This window comes from Lactuca sativa, chromosome 4 (genome assembly GCF_002870075.4).
Source record: "Lactuca sativa cultivar Salinas chromosome 4, Lsat_Salinas_v11, whole genome shotgun sequence".
Lineage (NCBI taxonomy): Eukaryota > Viridiplantae > Streptophyta > Magnoliopsida > Asterales > Asteraceae > Lactuca > Lactuca sativa.
This window is the reverse complement of record NC_056626.2, coordinates 214409163-214425656: the sequence shown is the minus strand read 5'-3', so window position 1 is coordinate 214425656 and position 16494 is coordinate 214409163. Positions and strand designations below refer to the sequence as shown.

Below are 16494 nucleotides of genomic sequence, written 5' to 3'. Positions count from 1 at the left end.
ACCCTTTGACTCGTCGAGTCTGGACCTGGACTCGTCGAGTACAGCTGACTCGGCGAGTTCACCAAGTGACTCGGCGAGTCTGGACCTGGACTCGTCGAGTACAGCTGACTCGGCGAGTTCACCAAGTGACTCGGCGAGTCAAACACTCAGAAGCCAAAAAATCCGATTTTCAATGCAGATTTCGATCAAATATGCATCAATACAATAGAAACCAATCTAGGCTCTGATACCACTGATGGGTTTTGGCAATAAGAACATCCTATGTGCTCATACAAACCCTAATGCTTGGATCTAGGTTTCTCTATTGTACATGCAATTCATCCAAGACTATAAACCCTAGTTCTAGCATACAAGTAATCATATTAACATAATAATGGGTTTAAGTTATTACCTTGATTGTTATATAGCAATAACAATCCCAAATCCTCCTTGTATTGAATTTAGAAAGCTTAGAGTCACAAATGTCACTCCTCTAATGGTTCACAAACACCAAGAGCAAAAGGATGAAGATGAGAAGAGAAGGAGGCTGCCCAAAACGTGTGGAAACCCTAGAAGCAGTCTTCTTCACGTTTTTGGGCATAAGGGTTCTTTAAATAGTGAGGCTATTAGGGTTATCTAACAAGGAAACTCTAATTTGGATGCTTAAGCCCTAAGCAACCCATGGGCTCCTTCCTTAAAGGCCTTTGGACGATTTCTAATGGGTTTCCCCATACAATTCGTCCACCCCTTTATTATGGAGTCCATTAGCTCAATATTCAACTATCATACAATTGACAGTTCAAGTCCCTTAAGTTTAATTAATCTCTTTTAGCCATAAACTTAATTCTTATTAATTCTTGACTAATATTAATTAAACAATATGATTTCTCCTTTAATATATTATTCTCATAATATATTAATAAACCATATTTAATCCTTTCTCTCCATTATTCATCCTATCAAGTTGCTTTGGTGAAGGCAACCCAAAAGGACCATGCATCATCGAGTCAAGTACATACCAAAATAGTTATGGACTTAGACACTAATCCAACACACATGGTCTTACATCCAATGCCACGGGCTTCCCCCGGGGTCTTCATACAAAACATGCAATCACATAACAAAACACAGAATGTCTAACACATGTATCATAATCACATAATGGGCCGGCCTTGGTGCCTTAGACCCATAGGTATGGTGAGAAACTCACCTGTCACAAATGCTGAACTGACACTTTGTGACCAAATGTACCCCACGGGCTGCTCCACGCAGCTGCCTAAAAATGTCATACAATATCCAGTCATTTCCCCAAAGTCCATCCTGGTCAACCACAACCCAGATCAAGTCAACGGTCCCTGTTGACCCTAACTCGTCAAGTACAACTCGTGACTCGTCGAGTTTCCCGGGATAACATCTACTCGCCAATTCATTAAGGTGACTCGTCGAGTTCATGCGGTCTTGATCGATAATCTAAGGTCGTTTGTCGAGTTTCCTTGCTTGCCAATCGACACGTCTACGAACATCCAACCATTGGGTAAATGTTACTCGACTCGCCGAGTTGTTCCTTCAACTCGCCGAGTTCTAGGTAATCTTCATCTGACGCGCTGAGTTGTTCATCCAACTCGTCGAGTTCATAGCAATATTCATCGGGCTCGCCGAGTTGTTCGTCCAACTCATCGAGTCCATGCCTGCCTTCATATGACTCGCCGAGTCGCCCCCTGTGACTCGTCGGGTCCTATCAGATCTCAAGCCATACAGACCTTTTTTGAGCCATGCAATGCTTCCAAACTCCAGATCTAGGCTCCTGATGCATGGTTTCCACGTAAAGTGTGACAACCTGAAATTTAGGGCTATTATTATAACCGACAATCTATCCGTGAATCTCTTGTGTATCCGAATTACTGAGTTTTAGTGCATCTAATGAAAAATAAATAATTATATTTCAATTATTACATGATATCAGATGATACCTTACTTCCACATGGGTAAACCTTCAACCGAATCAAACCGCTTAAACGGCAACACTAAGTAACGCATTTGAAAAAAATGAAATTTTGCATTGAACAGTTTTGAGCAAAACAAACATTAAAATATTATAGTATATGTTCCCCTGTTTCCGAAAATATAAAGAACGTCAAAAAGGGAGTTTGTATGTAAAAAATACAACAATTTTAAGAAAACAGACAGTAAAACACTGGTTTTTCTTTAATCGCGTAAACCCGAATCGATCCGTTGAGGCACTTACGCTTTGCCGACGGGATTTACGAGAGCGTTTTTAGACTTAGGCTATATTCTATTATTTAATTTCACACTCGAAATAATTTTTACAAAAATATTTAAAAAGTCGCGAAAATGGACACCGCAAGCCATTTAGACGCAAAACTTCAAACGCAATTTCCCGGAGTTTAGTAACTCCAAAAATTAATCCGTTTGATGTTCTGAAATCCTTGAATTAAACTCTATCTAAATGTATTTTCTAAAAATATTCTCGACTCACGGATCCCGATGCACCCGATTTTGTGTGTTTTTGAGCAATTAATGAATGAACATGCAACCCAATGTGGGACCCACTAGGCTTGTAGGAACCAAAATATCCGGCTCATTCTCACCCCTTACCCACGTATTCTTCCTTCATCCTATACTCTATCATCTTGCTTACACTCTTTCTAAATGGTACAAAGCATGGGTTGTGATTTGAAAGAAGGTATGGATCATATGATGAGTGTACGTGTGTGTTCATGGCTATAAAAGGGAGCCTTGGATCCTCACCTTCCTCACAAAACTTCCAGCTATCTTCTCTTCCTCTAAAACGTCCCTATCTCTCTCTAAAACCACCTTCCATCTCTTTCCCGGTTTACCACCAAGAACACCCAAAAGCCACCATTATAACACCCTTATAACTCCATTAAACACCTACATCACCCCAGGCATTCCATCATTCGATAGTTAGCTCAAAATGAGGAAGAACCGGAAGCAAAACAACCACCAGAACCACCCCTGATCACTCCACTGTCACCACCCGTCAACCCACTACCACCCCTCCTTTTCCACCGAAAAACCACCTCCACCACCTTCCTTTGTAGCTGTGAGCAGCTTAGTAACCTTCCCCACCCTCCCTCTGTCCTCACACTCGCCGGAGAACCAAGAAAAACCCGGTAGCAAGAGGCTGCCGGACTTCATCATCATCACACACCTCCACTGTTGCTGAGTGCCCTGCACCGTACGTCACTGGCCATCACCTCCTGTGCGGTAAGTAACCGCCACCACCCTTTTGATCATTTTTTTTTGTTTTGCTTGCCCTTCGTCGATGACAAGAAACCACAGGACCATTACGTTTATTTATGTATTTATTTATTTTCTTGTTCGTAACCTGCGTGAAGCAAATACACCAAATAGTTTCCCTCTTAATTCTCAACATTTCATTAGATTTAATTAAATATAACCCCCAACTTTCGGACTTATACAATTTTGACCATTCCCTTGATTTTAATTAATTATTTTAACCCTCGTATGAGAAATAGTTACAAATCTGGTCCTAAGTCATTAAACTATCAATTAAAAAGTCCACAACTTAAACTTAGAATTTAAATACATCATTTTAGTCCCTCATTTTGAAAAGTATTGACAAACTTAGTCTCATTTGATTTATTTAAATTAGTAAATGAACCCTATACTTTGGTTAAATTTCCAAACAATCATTCACATATTAATTTATGTTAATATTCTAGGAAGCTAAATAAATCTCGACGATTCGTATTCACGACATTACATCTCGCTTTTTCTCGCAACAATTACTCGACAACCACACATTAAGGTGAGTGTTACGGCCCCACTTTTACATATTTTCGGGGGGGGGGGGGGGGGGGGGGGGGGGGGGAATACATGTAGTACTTGTATATCTAGTATATATCTATTTTCTAAATACTTTGTTTAAACAAACAATACTGCCGTTTTTATGCAATATAATTCACACAAAAATATTATTTATCACGCTACTACTTACGGTACGTGTAGTAAGTAATATTTATCATACAAAATACACAAAAAAAATATCATTGTTTTGTGTAAATACTTTACCAGTTTTAGAAATAATTGTTTAAACGCTTACATGTTAAGTAAACAAAATCGTTTTAAACCTCAATACTTTTATATGTTATTTGGTTAAGATAATACGATTAATAAAAATACCATATATGTTCCAACTAAAATTGTGCTAGGACTGTATAGCCAGTTATCAACTTGGTAGTTTCATTATACCTCATACATACATAAAAATATATAAGTTTATATATTTTTACATGTTAAATAGCTCGTATCTTTGGCTCATTTATGTGCTTGTACTCAAAGTTTTATCAATTGTTTAAACAAGTATCGTACTATTCAATGTGTATGCTTATCAAATATATACTTGTCAATTACCTGTTTATCCGTATCTGCGGTTGTTAAGTTCAACCTTGGCAGATAACTTTATCCATGTATCTGTATATCTGTTTATGACATAAATATATAGGTTTATACATATATACAAGTTATAGAACTTGTATCTTAGGCTCATACATGTGCTTGCGTACACTATACTAAGTCTTGTCAACTGTTTAAACAAGTATCGTACACTTTATGTGTATGCTTATCAAATATACTTGTTGTTTATCCGTATCTGCGGTTGTTAAGTTCAACCTTGGCAGATAACTGTATCCGTATATCCGTATGTTTGTTTATCCGTATCTGCGGTTGTTAATTACAACCTTGGCAGAAAACTTTATTCGTTACCCGTACAACCATGGATTTGGTTGCTTTCAAACACAATTTTAAGTATGGAATTACTTATGGAACATAACGTTTTGGCTTCAAAGATTCATTACAAACACAGTTTTAGGTATGAAATTACTTATGAAACATAACGTTTTGGCTTTCAAAGGTTCATTACAAACACAGTTTTACGTATGGGTTTACTTATACAAACTATACATTTTGGCTTTTAAAGACTCATTGCAAACACTGTTTTAACTGTTGTTATACATACAAAGATAATACTTTTTAGACTGATTAAAAGTATTACTGCGTTAGCAGAAAACCTGTGACACTCACCAACCTTTGTGTTGACTTTCAAAATTACATGTATTCTTAGGGGATCATTAGCCAGGCGTTCAGACAGAAGATTAGCTGTGGATTGCAGACGACCTAGCTAGCTTGTTTTTGATATCTGCTTACCTGTTTAAGGCAACTACTGTACTATTATTATCTGTAAGAACCTTGTATTCAAACTTAATGATGAAATACAAATGCAGTTCTGTTTATCGTTGTACTTGTGCTATATATTCAGTTTATCTGTGATCCATGAACTTAGTCCCACTCCCGGCGTGTTCCGCCTTGGCCGGGGGTGTGACATAAAGTTGCAAACTTTACGTGCATGCAAGGCTTTAAGGCCCTAAAATGGCAAATCTAAGCTTGGAATGGAGTCATACACTTGAGGGAAGGCACATGCTAAGCTCAACTGATAACTTTATGCATCTTAAGGCCTAAAGGAGTTTAGATCTAAAGTTACAACTTCAGATCTTGGCATAAACACAAAATCCCTTTCTTAGAATCCATGCACAAGAGGGTTTTGGGTGGAAATGAGCCAAGGGACAGCTTAATACCTTCAGAAAGTGCTCCACAGAAGTAGATCTTGAATCCCCACGAGTCCCTTGCTTCTTCTAGCTTGATTCCTCAAGTGATTCCTTCACCAAATCCCTCCTTCAAGCTTTAAAACCACCAAGAAGCACACTCACACTCGAATCAGGGTTTTAGGGAGGTATAGAGCTGTAAAGGGGAGGCCAAGGGAGGCTAATGACCCTTTAAATAGGGTGCAAGGCCCTGGAATCTAGGGTTTCATCTGCCAGCATCTACTCATCGAGTACCATAATGGACTCGGCGAGTAGATCATTAACCTCGCGCCCAAACCCGCTACTACTCGACGAGTAGGGAGGCCAACTCGCCGAGTAGGTTTTCAAAAATACCAAACCGAAATGTTAATATTAATACCTGAGGATCAGGGTGTTACATAAAGAACACCCAAATCCGACTTCGTATGAAGAAGTTATGTTTCTTCGAAGGTTCGCGATTAAACCGGTACGACTTTGCGTATCGTAAAAAGTGAATTTTTCGATAGATTACTTTTTAGCCTAAGTGATATAAATGAAAGTCATAGTAGTCATTAAACCGAGAGTGTGCATATAGCGAACGTCCAAATCTGACTTCATGTGAGTAAGTTATGATTTTTTGAATTTCAGCGCAACAGTACACGGCTCTAAAACCGAAGTAGATATCGGTTGATTGTTAGGAAAAGCAATCCAAACAAGAGTTAAAGATCTCGTTCATATGGTTTTGTTGATATAAAGACAGTCGAGACGGATATCATATGAGAGAGTTATGAATTTTTAATGTACTTTAACAATCTAAGGGGCTGTTTGGTAGGATCTGAATTTTTAAGATCTAAATTTTTAAGAGATCTGAATTTCTAAGAGGTTCTGAAATTTTAAGAGCTGAATGTTTAACATGTTGTTTGGTTGAGACCTCTGAATTGCTGTGTTGAATTATTAAAATGATCATTTTACCCTTCTGTTTTATTTTTTATTGAATTCAACTATTTGTTCTTACATTATGCATTTAACTCTTCTAAAACTACGACATAAACAAGGATTTATAAACAAATTTACAAACTACCATAACTTATACATCCTCTGATGTCATTTATTAATAGTAAACCACACGAAAAGTAGCATAAATTTTCCAGAATTATGCAACAAACCAAACAAAAAACATCTAAAGACATTTCACAACAGAAGTTGATACATCTAAAGACACTACATCCTTCTTTCCTAGCCAAGTGTTAAGTAGTTCAATACTTGTTTCTTCAACTGCTTTAATAATCAATTCATTGATTAATATTGCTTCTTTGTTTACTCCATTGTTTTTGGTATCAAACCACAAGTCAACCTGTGTGCAAATATTGTATACAACCCACCATCAACCACTATCCAGCCACCATAATCAACACAACCACCATAGTCATTAATCCAATCCAACATTACCCCCCTTCACTCTTTCCTGAACCACCGAACACCACCCACACAAACACCATTCCTACATTTTACCACCATCACCACAACCTATACCGACAAAACAAAATCACCCAAGAAAAAAAACAAAAAACAAACAAAAAAAAATTGTCCATTAACTTACTCCTTCACTTGTGATTCCCCTGTTCATCATCCTTTCCACTTCATGATGCCACCATTTTTAGATCTGCAACCAAGTACCAAGGGAGATGCAGAGGAGGAATAATGCAATCAGAATCGAAAAGGGTGTGTGTAAATCGGAGATACAGTGGGAAGGAGCGTCGACGTCTATGAAAGAAAGAGAATACGGAAAGAAGTGAGATATTAGGGAAAACTAAAACTTTGCCAGTAGAAGATGCCGAGGGTGAACCAGAAGGACCCGGAGACGAAGGCGGCATAAACGAAGCAGTTGGAGGCGGCGGCGAATCCGGCGAAGGCATATGGCTGATGTTGGAGGTTTGCAAACGTGCGATTGGAGATGGAGGGGAAGGAGGGGTCGGCATTTGTGAAATAAAGAGAAAAGGGAAAGGGTTGACGTGCCAGGGAAAAAGAGGAACGCGCCTTCTTTTTTTTTTTTTTTAATTTAGACACATCCAAAGATCTGAAAAGGTAATAGGCATTTTAAAAATTAAGAGCCATAAATTGAGATGTTACCAAACAGTCTGGATCTTAAAATTTAAGAGACTTCCTCTTAATTTTCCAATTAAGAGGCTACCAAACAAGGCCTAATTCTTTTAAAAATATAGTTTTTAAAATAAATTCAAAATTTGGCGACGAAGTCTAAATGAAAGTTGTTGATCTCATCAAGAGCTTTCCGAAGATATAAGAACGTCGAAAATGAAGCTCGTATGAAGAAGTTACGACATTTTAAAAATCTGAAAATCAGCGTGCGCGAAAGGCGCCGCATGCACCGATGATGTGGCACCACGAGAGGGCGCCACGTGGCATGGTTGGCAGCCCCTTCCATCATCGACAAGGTGACGTGGCACCACAATAACATGACACGTGACGCCACAAGAAGACGACATATGGCATGTTCTAGAAGGGGAATGGATGGCTCATTCTAATCGCGACACGTGGCAGGAGGCTGGAGGAACCAACATGGCGACCATGTGTGGTGCGCCCTAGAACTTGTGCAGCATGCCTCTACTGGATGGATATAAATACCTCCGAGTTCTTGCTCATTTCCTCAAAATTTCACTTCCAATCGCTGTTAAAACCTTTGCTTTTTAGGGCCGATTTTTTTTGGGTTTCTTGAATGTTTTAGCTAGGCTCTAAAGTAGCTTGGAGCCCAACATCATAGAGCTTTTGGTTTCGGAATTCTGTCTGCTCGCTTTCCCAGTTTTTGCTTAAAAGCCTTGTATGTTAAGTTACACTCTATCACTTTCAATGTAACTTATATTTATAGTCATAAGCCATTGTTATGAACCTATAAATAAGATTTATCAGTAATTATGTGTTGTTATATTGATTGATCTACTTACGAGAAAGGTGTCTAGAAGGGTTACGTTGGCTTGGTTGTTGGATTTCAGAAAGGCTATATGCTGAAAGGATCCTGCCTCCGAAGTGCCCTGCCTGACTAATCCTTACTTGATAGATATTGATGTGGACATTGAGATTAGTGATGAATATTGGCTATTATTAGTCGCCAGGAATATAAAACTAAGATTTAGTAATGTTCGTACTTAGGTCACGCCATAGGAAAAGCTAAAAGTGTTAGGTGAAGTTTTGTCGAAATCGCCAATCATTCACCTAAGTCAAGTGAGTGCATAATCTCTTTCAGGAACATGATTTAATACATGTATAATTAAAGTATTAAATATCTACTAGAAGTCATACATGAATTATATGCTTATTGCATGGATTATATGTTAATATAAGTATATATTGTGCTACATGCGAACCAAATATGGTTCTATTTTATGTTAGGATTAAATAGATAACATCATATAATAGTATTAAAGGTAGCATTGTTTGTAACATCCTGAATTTCAGAAGTACGATTTAAGAGTTTAAAGTGTAATTTCGAAGAAGGGACTCGACAAGTAGGTACGCTTACTCACCGAGTCGGAGCGGGTTTGGGTCACGAATTAAGTGACCAACTCACCGAGTCGGAAGCTGGACTTGACAAGTTGGTGTTGGGATGAGAAAAACCCTAATCTTAGGGTTTGCACCCTATTTAAAGGACTTAATGTCCTCCCATCAGCCCCCTTAGCCCCCTTTGAGATCCAGAAACCCTAATTTCGTTTGTGAGAAGCCTTGGAAGCAAATTGGTGTGATTTGTGAAGGGATCTTGAAGATCAAGAAGCTTGGATCAAGGAGACTTGAAGAGATCCGGATTATACTTCAGTTGGAGCATATATTGGAGGTAATAATCTATTGCTTGGGCTCTTTTGTATCTGGATCTATTATCATTTGAGATTTGGGGGCATTTTTGGTATGATTGAGAACTATTTCGAGTTAGAGGCTTGGATCTGAGGTTGCTACTTCAGATCTAGGCTTGTGATGGTCCAAAATGTCATAAAGTTTATGTCTAAGAGTTATTGGTGAAGCCCCTTTGTCTTAAACCCAAGCCCTAGAGTGTTTCGGGCCTATATCTCTTTGGTTTCACGTAAAGTTTGCCACTTTATGTGAGGGTTGGACTGTAGAAGAGTGGATCTATGGATTGGAGCCCCTGCATGGCTCGAAAAGCCTCTGAATGGATTGAGAACTGGAGAGACTCGGCGTGTCACATGAGTGTACTCGACGAGTTGTATGAACATGTGCATGGACTCGACGAGTTGGAGGAACAACTCGGCGAGTCTGCTGAAGATTGCCTTGGACTCGGCGATTCTGTTCTTGGACTCGACGAGTCTGGTCGTGGAACCCTAACCTCTTTTGGTTAAAGCTTCGGATCGGTGAGTCAAGGGACGACTCTGTGAGTTGAGCAGGATGAGACTCGGAGATCGTTGGACTCGACGAGTTTTTGCAATTTTGCAATTTTGTCGGTAATCAATTATATTAAGTTGTTGTTAGTTTGACCATTTAGTATCATATGTTAATTAGTAATCCCACTTTAATATGATTCTTGATCATATTAAATCTTTCAGTTGAGGGAACAATTATCGTAAAAGTCATTTACTAATTATCGAAAACTTCTGATTCGAGGCTTCTTTTGGAACGATTATTAAATTGATAATTTTTGTTCATTACTTCTTAAATAGCTTTGCATTTAAGATTACATACATGTTCGACACACAACTTTTAGGAGCTTTTAGCATGTAGTTTTTAAGAAAAATCTCGAAAAAAAGTTTTTTCGACAACAGAAGATTTTAGCTTTTTGAAATCCAAAAACTACTTCAACTAACATTTAATAAAAAACCTTTTTGTAGATTTAACAAATTGATGTAAATACTCTTTAAAATAATAAATCACATCCATACTTTTGGTCATTATTTTATACGGTAAAATATAAATATATTTTAACAATTATAATGTCTTTATTTAAAAAAAAATATATCTTATACGATTAAAGATAAATATAGCTTAACAATTATGATGTTTTAATTTGAAACAACCATATCAACGTGTTTTATAATTTCATTCAACAAAATAATAAATATTTATTATATGAATTTATAAATCAAAATTAATATCAAACAATAATATTGTTTCTTTTAAAACACCGAAACATTGGTAACATGTAAAAAAATTTTGGCCCGATGTCTTACAAAATTGAGAACTCTTGTTTACTTCATCTATAAAAAACAATCATTTACTAATATACATATTTTTTTTACTAATTAAAATGCTTAACCAGTTCACTTGATATTAAAATTTGTATGATATTTTACTTTTGAAAATTATAGTTTAGAAAAATTAATTTATCATTATTATTTTCAACATTAGTTTATATTTATATACCTTTATGCAGCTTTATGTATTTCAAAAGCTTCCAATTATTTGTATCAAATACTTTTAAATAAATAAAAAAAATATCTTTCAACCTTCAAGTTTCAACAACTAACTTTCCGTTACTTTTGCAAACACACCCTATATATCTCTCTAGTTATACGGTTTTATCAAACAATGCTTGATTTTCTAAAAAGGGCAAGAGATTAGTGCAGAAAAATACCATTATTTTGGAAAATTTTTAATAAAGTTCAAAAGTTTTTTTTAAACATAAAAATTTCGATTATTTAACATTTTGCCCAAATTAAAGATTTTTTTTTTATTTTTTTATTATTTTTTATATTTGAACAACAAATGACAGATTATGTGGTTTTCTCAAAATAATAAGACTTTTCTATTCAAAAAAAAATTATGACTTTTTTTAAAACTTTCCCCAAAAGTTTGAGACTTTTCTGTAGATTACCCAAATGACAATACCATAAAAGCCATAACATTTTCACGTGTAATTGAGAAAAACCCTATTATTTTCTTTGGTTGGCTGGTCACAAATGAGACATAGAGTTATCACTCTAACCCATTTAACGATTTTTATGGTTAACTCTGTTATTTTTTTTGCAAAATCAGCCATAAAACTTTAAATTTGGTCGATGTAGTTTGCAAAAATTGCACCACATGTCAAAAACTCGGTTTTTATGTTTTTTAACTTCTTTATTTACATTTATTTTTTATTTTTATCCGAAACTAAACTTGTTTTTATATTTTTATCATTATATATATATATATATATATATATATATATATATATATATATTAATATTCCGTTTTTTTACGTTTTGTTTTTCGTCAATTTGATAATTTATGTTGATATTTTTCAAAAAGTGCAAAGTGTATGAATATATTTTTATATTTTTCGTATTTGTATTGTTTTTTTTTTTGGTATTTTTGTTACGTTTTGTTTTTTTATCAATTTGATTATTTCTTTTGATATTTTTTAAAAAGTGTAAAGTGTATGAATATAGTAGAGTTTATATTATAGTTTTGGTGTCTGAGTTTGTTTTGTTTAAAAAAAACAAAAAAAAATAAAAATAAAGAAAAAAACAAAAACACGATTTTTTTTTTAAATTATGAAAAATAAATGAATATAGAAAGACAAAAAAAAAGAAGTAAAAAACTAAAATGAAATTAAAAAAAAACAAAAAAGAAAATATAAAAATATAAAAAAAACAAAAAAAGATTTAAAAATAAGTTTAATTTTGATTAAAAAATAAAAAATAAATAAAAACTAGAAAGGTTACCCCCGCTACGCGGAGGCCAGAAGATTTCAATGTTGTTTCCGAATCGATAAAATGATAGACGTAGAAAGTGCAAGAATGAAAAGCCCGGGCATTGCCTCAAACCGTTTTTTTTCATTTTCATGAATAAATATAAAAGTTTTGACTGCAAGGACCAGAAATGTCAAAATGGCTAAAGAATTAAAGGGGTTGGAATTAGCAACTTTTTAGAAAATGGATCAAAGTTGTCAAACCGTTAAAGTTTTGTGGCCAAACTTTAAATATTAAAAGGTTCCTAAAAAGTGTAAAAATATTAATTGCAAGGACCAAAAACATCAAAATAAATAAAATAGTACAAGGACCAATTCTGCCAAAAAATTACAAGTTTACTATTCCTTTTCTTCATATATATATATATATATATATATATATATATATATATATATATATATATATATATATATATATATATATATATATATATATATAATAAACGAGTTAAAAAACACAAAACCAACTCAGCCAAAAAAAACAATATGACTTTTATTGGCTTTTATGACCCCATCGAAAAAAAATATTATGGCGGGCTTTTGTGGCTTTTCTCAATTATCCATAAAAATATTATGGCCTTTTAAGTGTAGTATAGCTTAAATAAGCTATAACTCTAACATATAAAAGCCCAACTAAATGGAGGCCCATGCCCCAGTCTTGTTCATGGCCCCACCCAAAGCCCTAAGATCCCCAACTCAGCAGTTCGGTCAGCTTTCGGTCTGCTCGAACACAGTAGCAGTTGTCTTTCCAAATTACTTCTGGTATTTCACGTCGTCGCTTCCACCAACCACCACCAAACACCAAAACGTCTCTGCTTTCGCCGCTACCTACGGCGGACATTCCAATAAAACCTTCCATTTATATACACATCTTTTTTTTAACTCATTTCTCCAATTCCATTGCTCTCTAGGTTGTTTCCTGAATTACAATGGCCTTAGCAGCTCCTACCACCTCGCTCTCAAAACCCTTCTTCTCCTCTAAACTTCCATCATCCTCAGCAATAATTCCTGTGCTTTCCCTACCAACCTCCTCCCGGAAATCTTCGAGGCCGTTGGTTGTTCGGAACTCCATTTCGGTTGCTCAGTCGCCGGCTACTGCCTCGACGAAATCGTCAACTGTGAAATCGGTGAAGGCGAGACAAATCATCGACAGCAGAGGGAATCCGACGGTGGAGGTTGATCTCGTAACTGACGATCTTTACCGATCGGCCGTCCCGAGTGGTGCGTCCACTGGGATTTACGAGGCGTTGGAGCTCAGAGACGGTGATAAGAGTGTCTATGGTGGGAAAGGAGTTCTTAACGCTGTTAAGAACATCAATGAAATTTTAGGTCCGAAGATCATCGGTGTTGATGTCAGGTCAGATATTTCTCATATACATTCTACATGTACTTCATTTTTAATATTCAAATCTATACATTTGTTATCAGTATTGCTGTTAATCTACTAATTAACCATAGCTGTGTTAGCTTTCCACTTGAGTTCATTATATTCGTATTCTGTGATTGAGTATCTAATTTCATTACTGACGTTAGATCTCCATTGCTGACACTTGATCCTTCCTTTTACACATAGGAATCAAGCTGATTTTGACGCCATTATGCTAGAGATCGATGGAACTCCAAACAAATCCAAGCTTGGAGCTAATGCCATACTTGGAGTCTCCCTAAGTGTATGCAGAGCTGGTGCAGGAGCCAAAGGCATTCCCCTCTACAAACACATTCAAGAGATATCAGGAACAAAAGAACTCGTTATGCCAGTTCCAGCTTTCAATGTCATCAATGGAGGCAGCCATGCCGGAAATAACTTAGCCATGCAAGAATTCATGATCCTTCCCGTGGGTGCATCCTCTTTTGCCGAGGCTCTGCAAATGGGCAGTGAAGGTTAGCTGTTAGCTTATCTTTTCAAGTTTTCAACTCTACAATTAACATTCCAATCTTTTATAATAGTCCATAAACACTGTTAATAACTAGCTTTCTAACCTTTTTCTCACTACAGTTTATCACAAACTTAAGGGAATCATCCAAGCAAAATATGGACAAGATGCATGCAACGTTGGAGATGAAGGAGGATTTGCTCCCAATGTTCAGGACAATAGGGAAGGGCTCGTGTTGCTCATTGATGCAATTGAAAAAGCCGGATACACTGGCAAGGTACATATCTGTCTCTGTCCAATGTATATCAAACACAGTACAACCTACCTGATCTGACATTAAAAGAAGAAACTTTTCAGATAAAGATAGGCATGGATGTTGCAGCGTCAGAGTTTTTAACAAAAGATGGGAAATATGATTTGAATTTCAAGAAACAACCAAACGATGGAGCTCATGTTTTATCAGCTCCAAGCCTTGGTGATTTATACAGAGAATTTGTAAGAGATTTCCCAATCGTATCAATCGAAGACCCTTTTGACCAAGATGATTGGAGCTCATGGACTGCACTACAATCTTCAGTTGACATCCAAATTGTTGGTGATGATTTATTGGTCACAAATCCTAAAAGAATAGTCGAAGGCATTCAGAAAAAAGCTTGCAATGCTTTGCTATTAAAGGTAATCACATATAATGCTCACACTTCACACACTACCCTTTATAGTTCTTGAGTTTACATTATCAAGTGTGAGTTTTGAAAAATTGAACATTCGTTTCAGGTGAATCAAATAGGAAGTGTGACTGAGTCAATCCAAGCTGCTCTTGACTCGAAAGCTGCAGGGTGGGGTGTCATGGTTAGCCACCGAAGTGGTGAAACAGAGGATAACTTTATTGCAGATCTTTCCGTTGGCTTAGCTAGTGGACAGGTGTCACTTTATTTCTAACCTTATGTTATTTAAGTGTGCTATGATTTTTTTAAAATTTTTTTTTAATCACCTAATATTGTGTACTCATTGCACTTGTTTTAGATCAAAACTGGAGCTCCTTGCAGAAGCGAGCGATTGGCCAAGTATAATCAGGTGACAACATTTTTTTTACAAGTTGAATTGCTTACCAATTTTGTAACTTTTAGAGTAAATTACACTAATGGTCCCTATGGTTTAGGGTAATTTGCGCGTTTGGTCCCTAACTTATTTTTTAACTCGAAAAGTCCCTACTGTTTGTTTTTGTTACGTGTTTGGTCCCTGTCTTACCTAAAAAAACTAATTTGCCATTGATTTTTTAATTTATTTAAATAAACAGACCTCCAACCACACCTTCTCACCTTACCTTACCTGCCCTATCATTTTTTCCTATTTAAATAAAAGTCTGTTTAGGACCAAGCGCACAAATTACCCCAAACCATAGGGACCATTCGTGTATTTTACTCAAACTTTTATTCAGCCTTTTTGGCTAAGTAAACACTTGTATATAGCTTATTAGATTAGGTATTTTTTTTATAACTTGTTATGAAATGATGCAGCTTTTGCGTATAGAGGAGGAACTTGGAAATGTGCGATATGCAGGAGAAGCATTCAGATCACCATAGAGAAGGAAAAATGGTTATTTTGTTTCTTTTTTGTTGCTTAGGTACACCATTTCTGAGAAACTAATAAGAAGCCATTGTTGTGTTTTGAATAAAGATTATCTTTTTTCTTTTCTATTTGTTGGTGTTTTGGGAATGTTTATGTAATGTCTAAAAAGAGGATTTTTTGAGTAAAACAATAAATGGTCCCTTTTGAGGTGGAAAAAAAATGCACATTTGGTTGTTGTTTGAAATGAATTGGATCTGAAAAATATGAATATGGAAATTAAATCAGTGTGATGTTTGTTTTGATACGTTTTGGTTTGAAGTAATTCAAGGATGTTGTTTGTGATATATGGAAATTAGTTAGACACATGTATGAAGTTAAATTGATAACTAAAATAGTCAAAGTTGTCAACATTGAGATCGTATTTGGATCGGTTTTCATTTAGAAATATTCTAATTAATGTGAGCATCTTGTTTCTTTTGTAGTTGTATTTTATAGAGACGAAGGGGTGTTTTTTGATTTTTTATTTAAAATGTTTATTGAATTACTGTGATTTTTGGTTTTTTATTAAAAATATTTATTGATTTATTGCGGTTTGATACCAGTAAAATATTTTAAGTGTTGAATAAAAATGACATTAAACATATTTATTGTTTAAATTTGAAATTTTTGGTAAGTTAGTTACTTCCATTAATTTTTGGTAAGTTGGTTGCTTATATTATTGACTTGAATAAAAGGGTTTTTGATAATTACTTTTTAATTA

At 35.7% G+C, this 16494-nt stretch overlaps 1 protein-coding gene across 1 annotated transcript; it reads left to right on the top strand.

Moving 5' to 3' along the window:
- The first annotated feature begins 13002 nt into the window (after positions 1–13002).
- On the top strand, positions 13003–16018 carry LOC111895869 (enolase 1, chloroplastic). The gene is made up of 7 exons (XM_023891924.3): positions 13003–13648; positions 13865–14172; positions 14288–14442; positions 14523–14840; positions 14940–15086; positions 15189–15239; positions 15683–16018. Exons 1-7 carry the CDS (start codon positions 13221–13223, stop codon positions 15746–15748), a joined length of 1473 nt encoding a protein of 490 aa, XP_023747692.1. The 5' UTR covers positions 13003–13220; the 3' UTR covers positions 15749–16018.
- Positions 16019–16494: the final 476 nt, after the last annotated feature.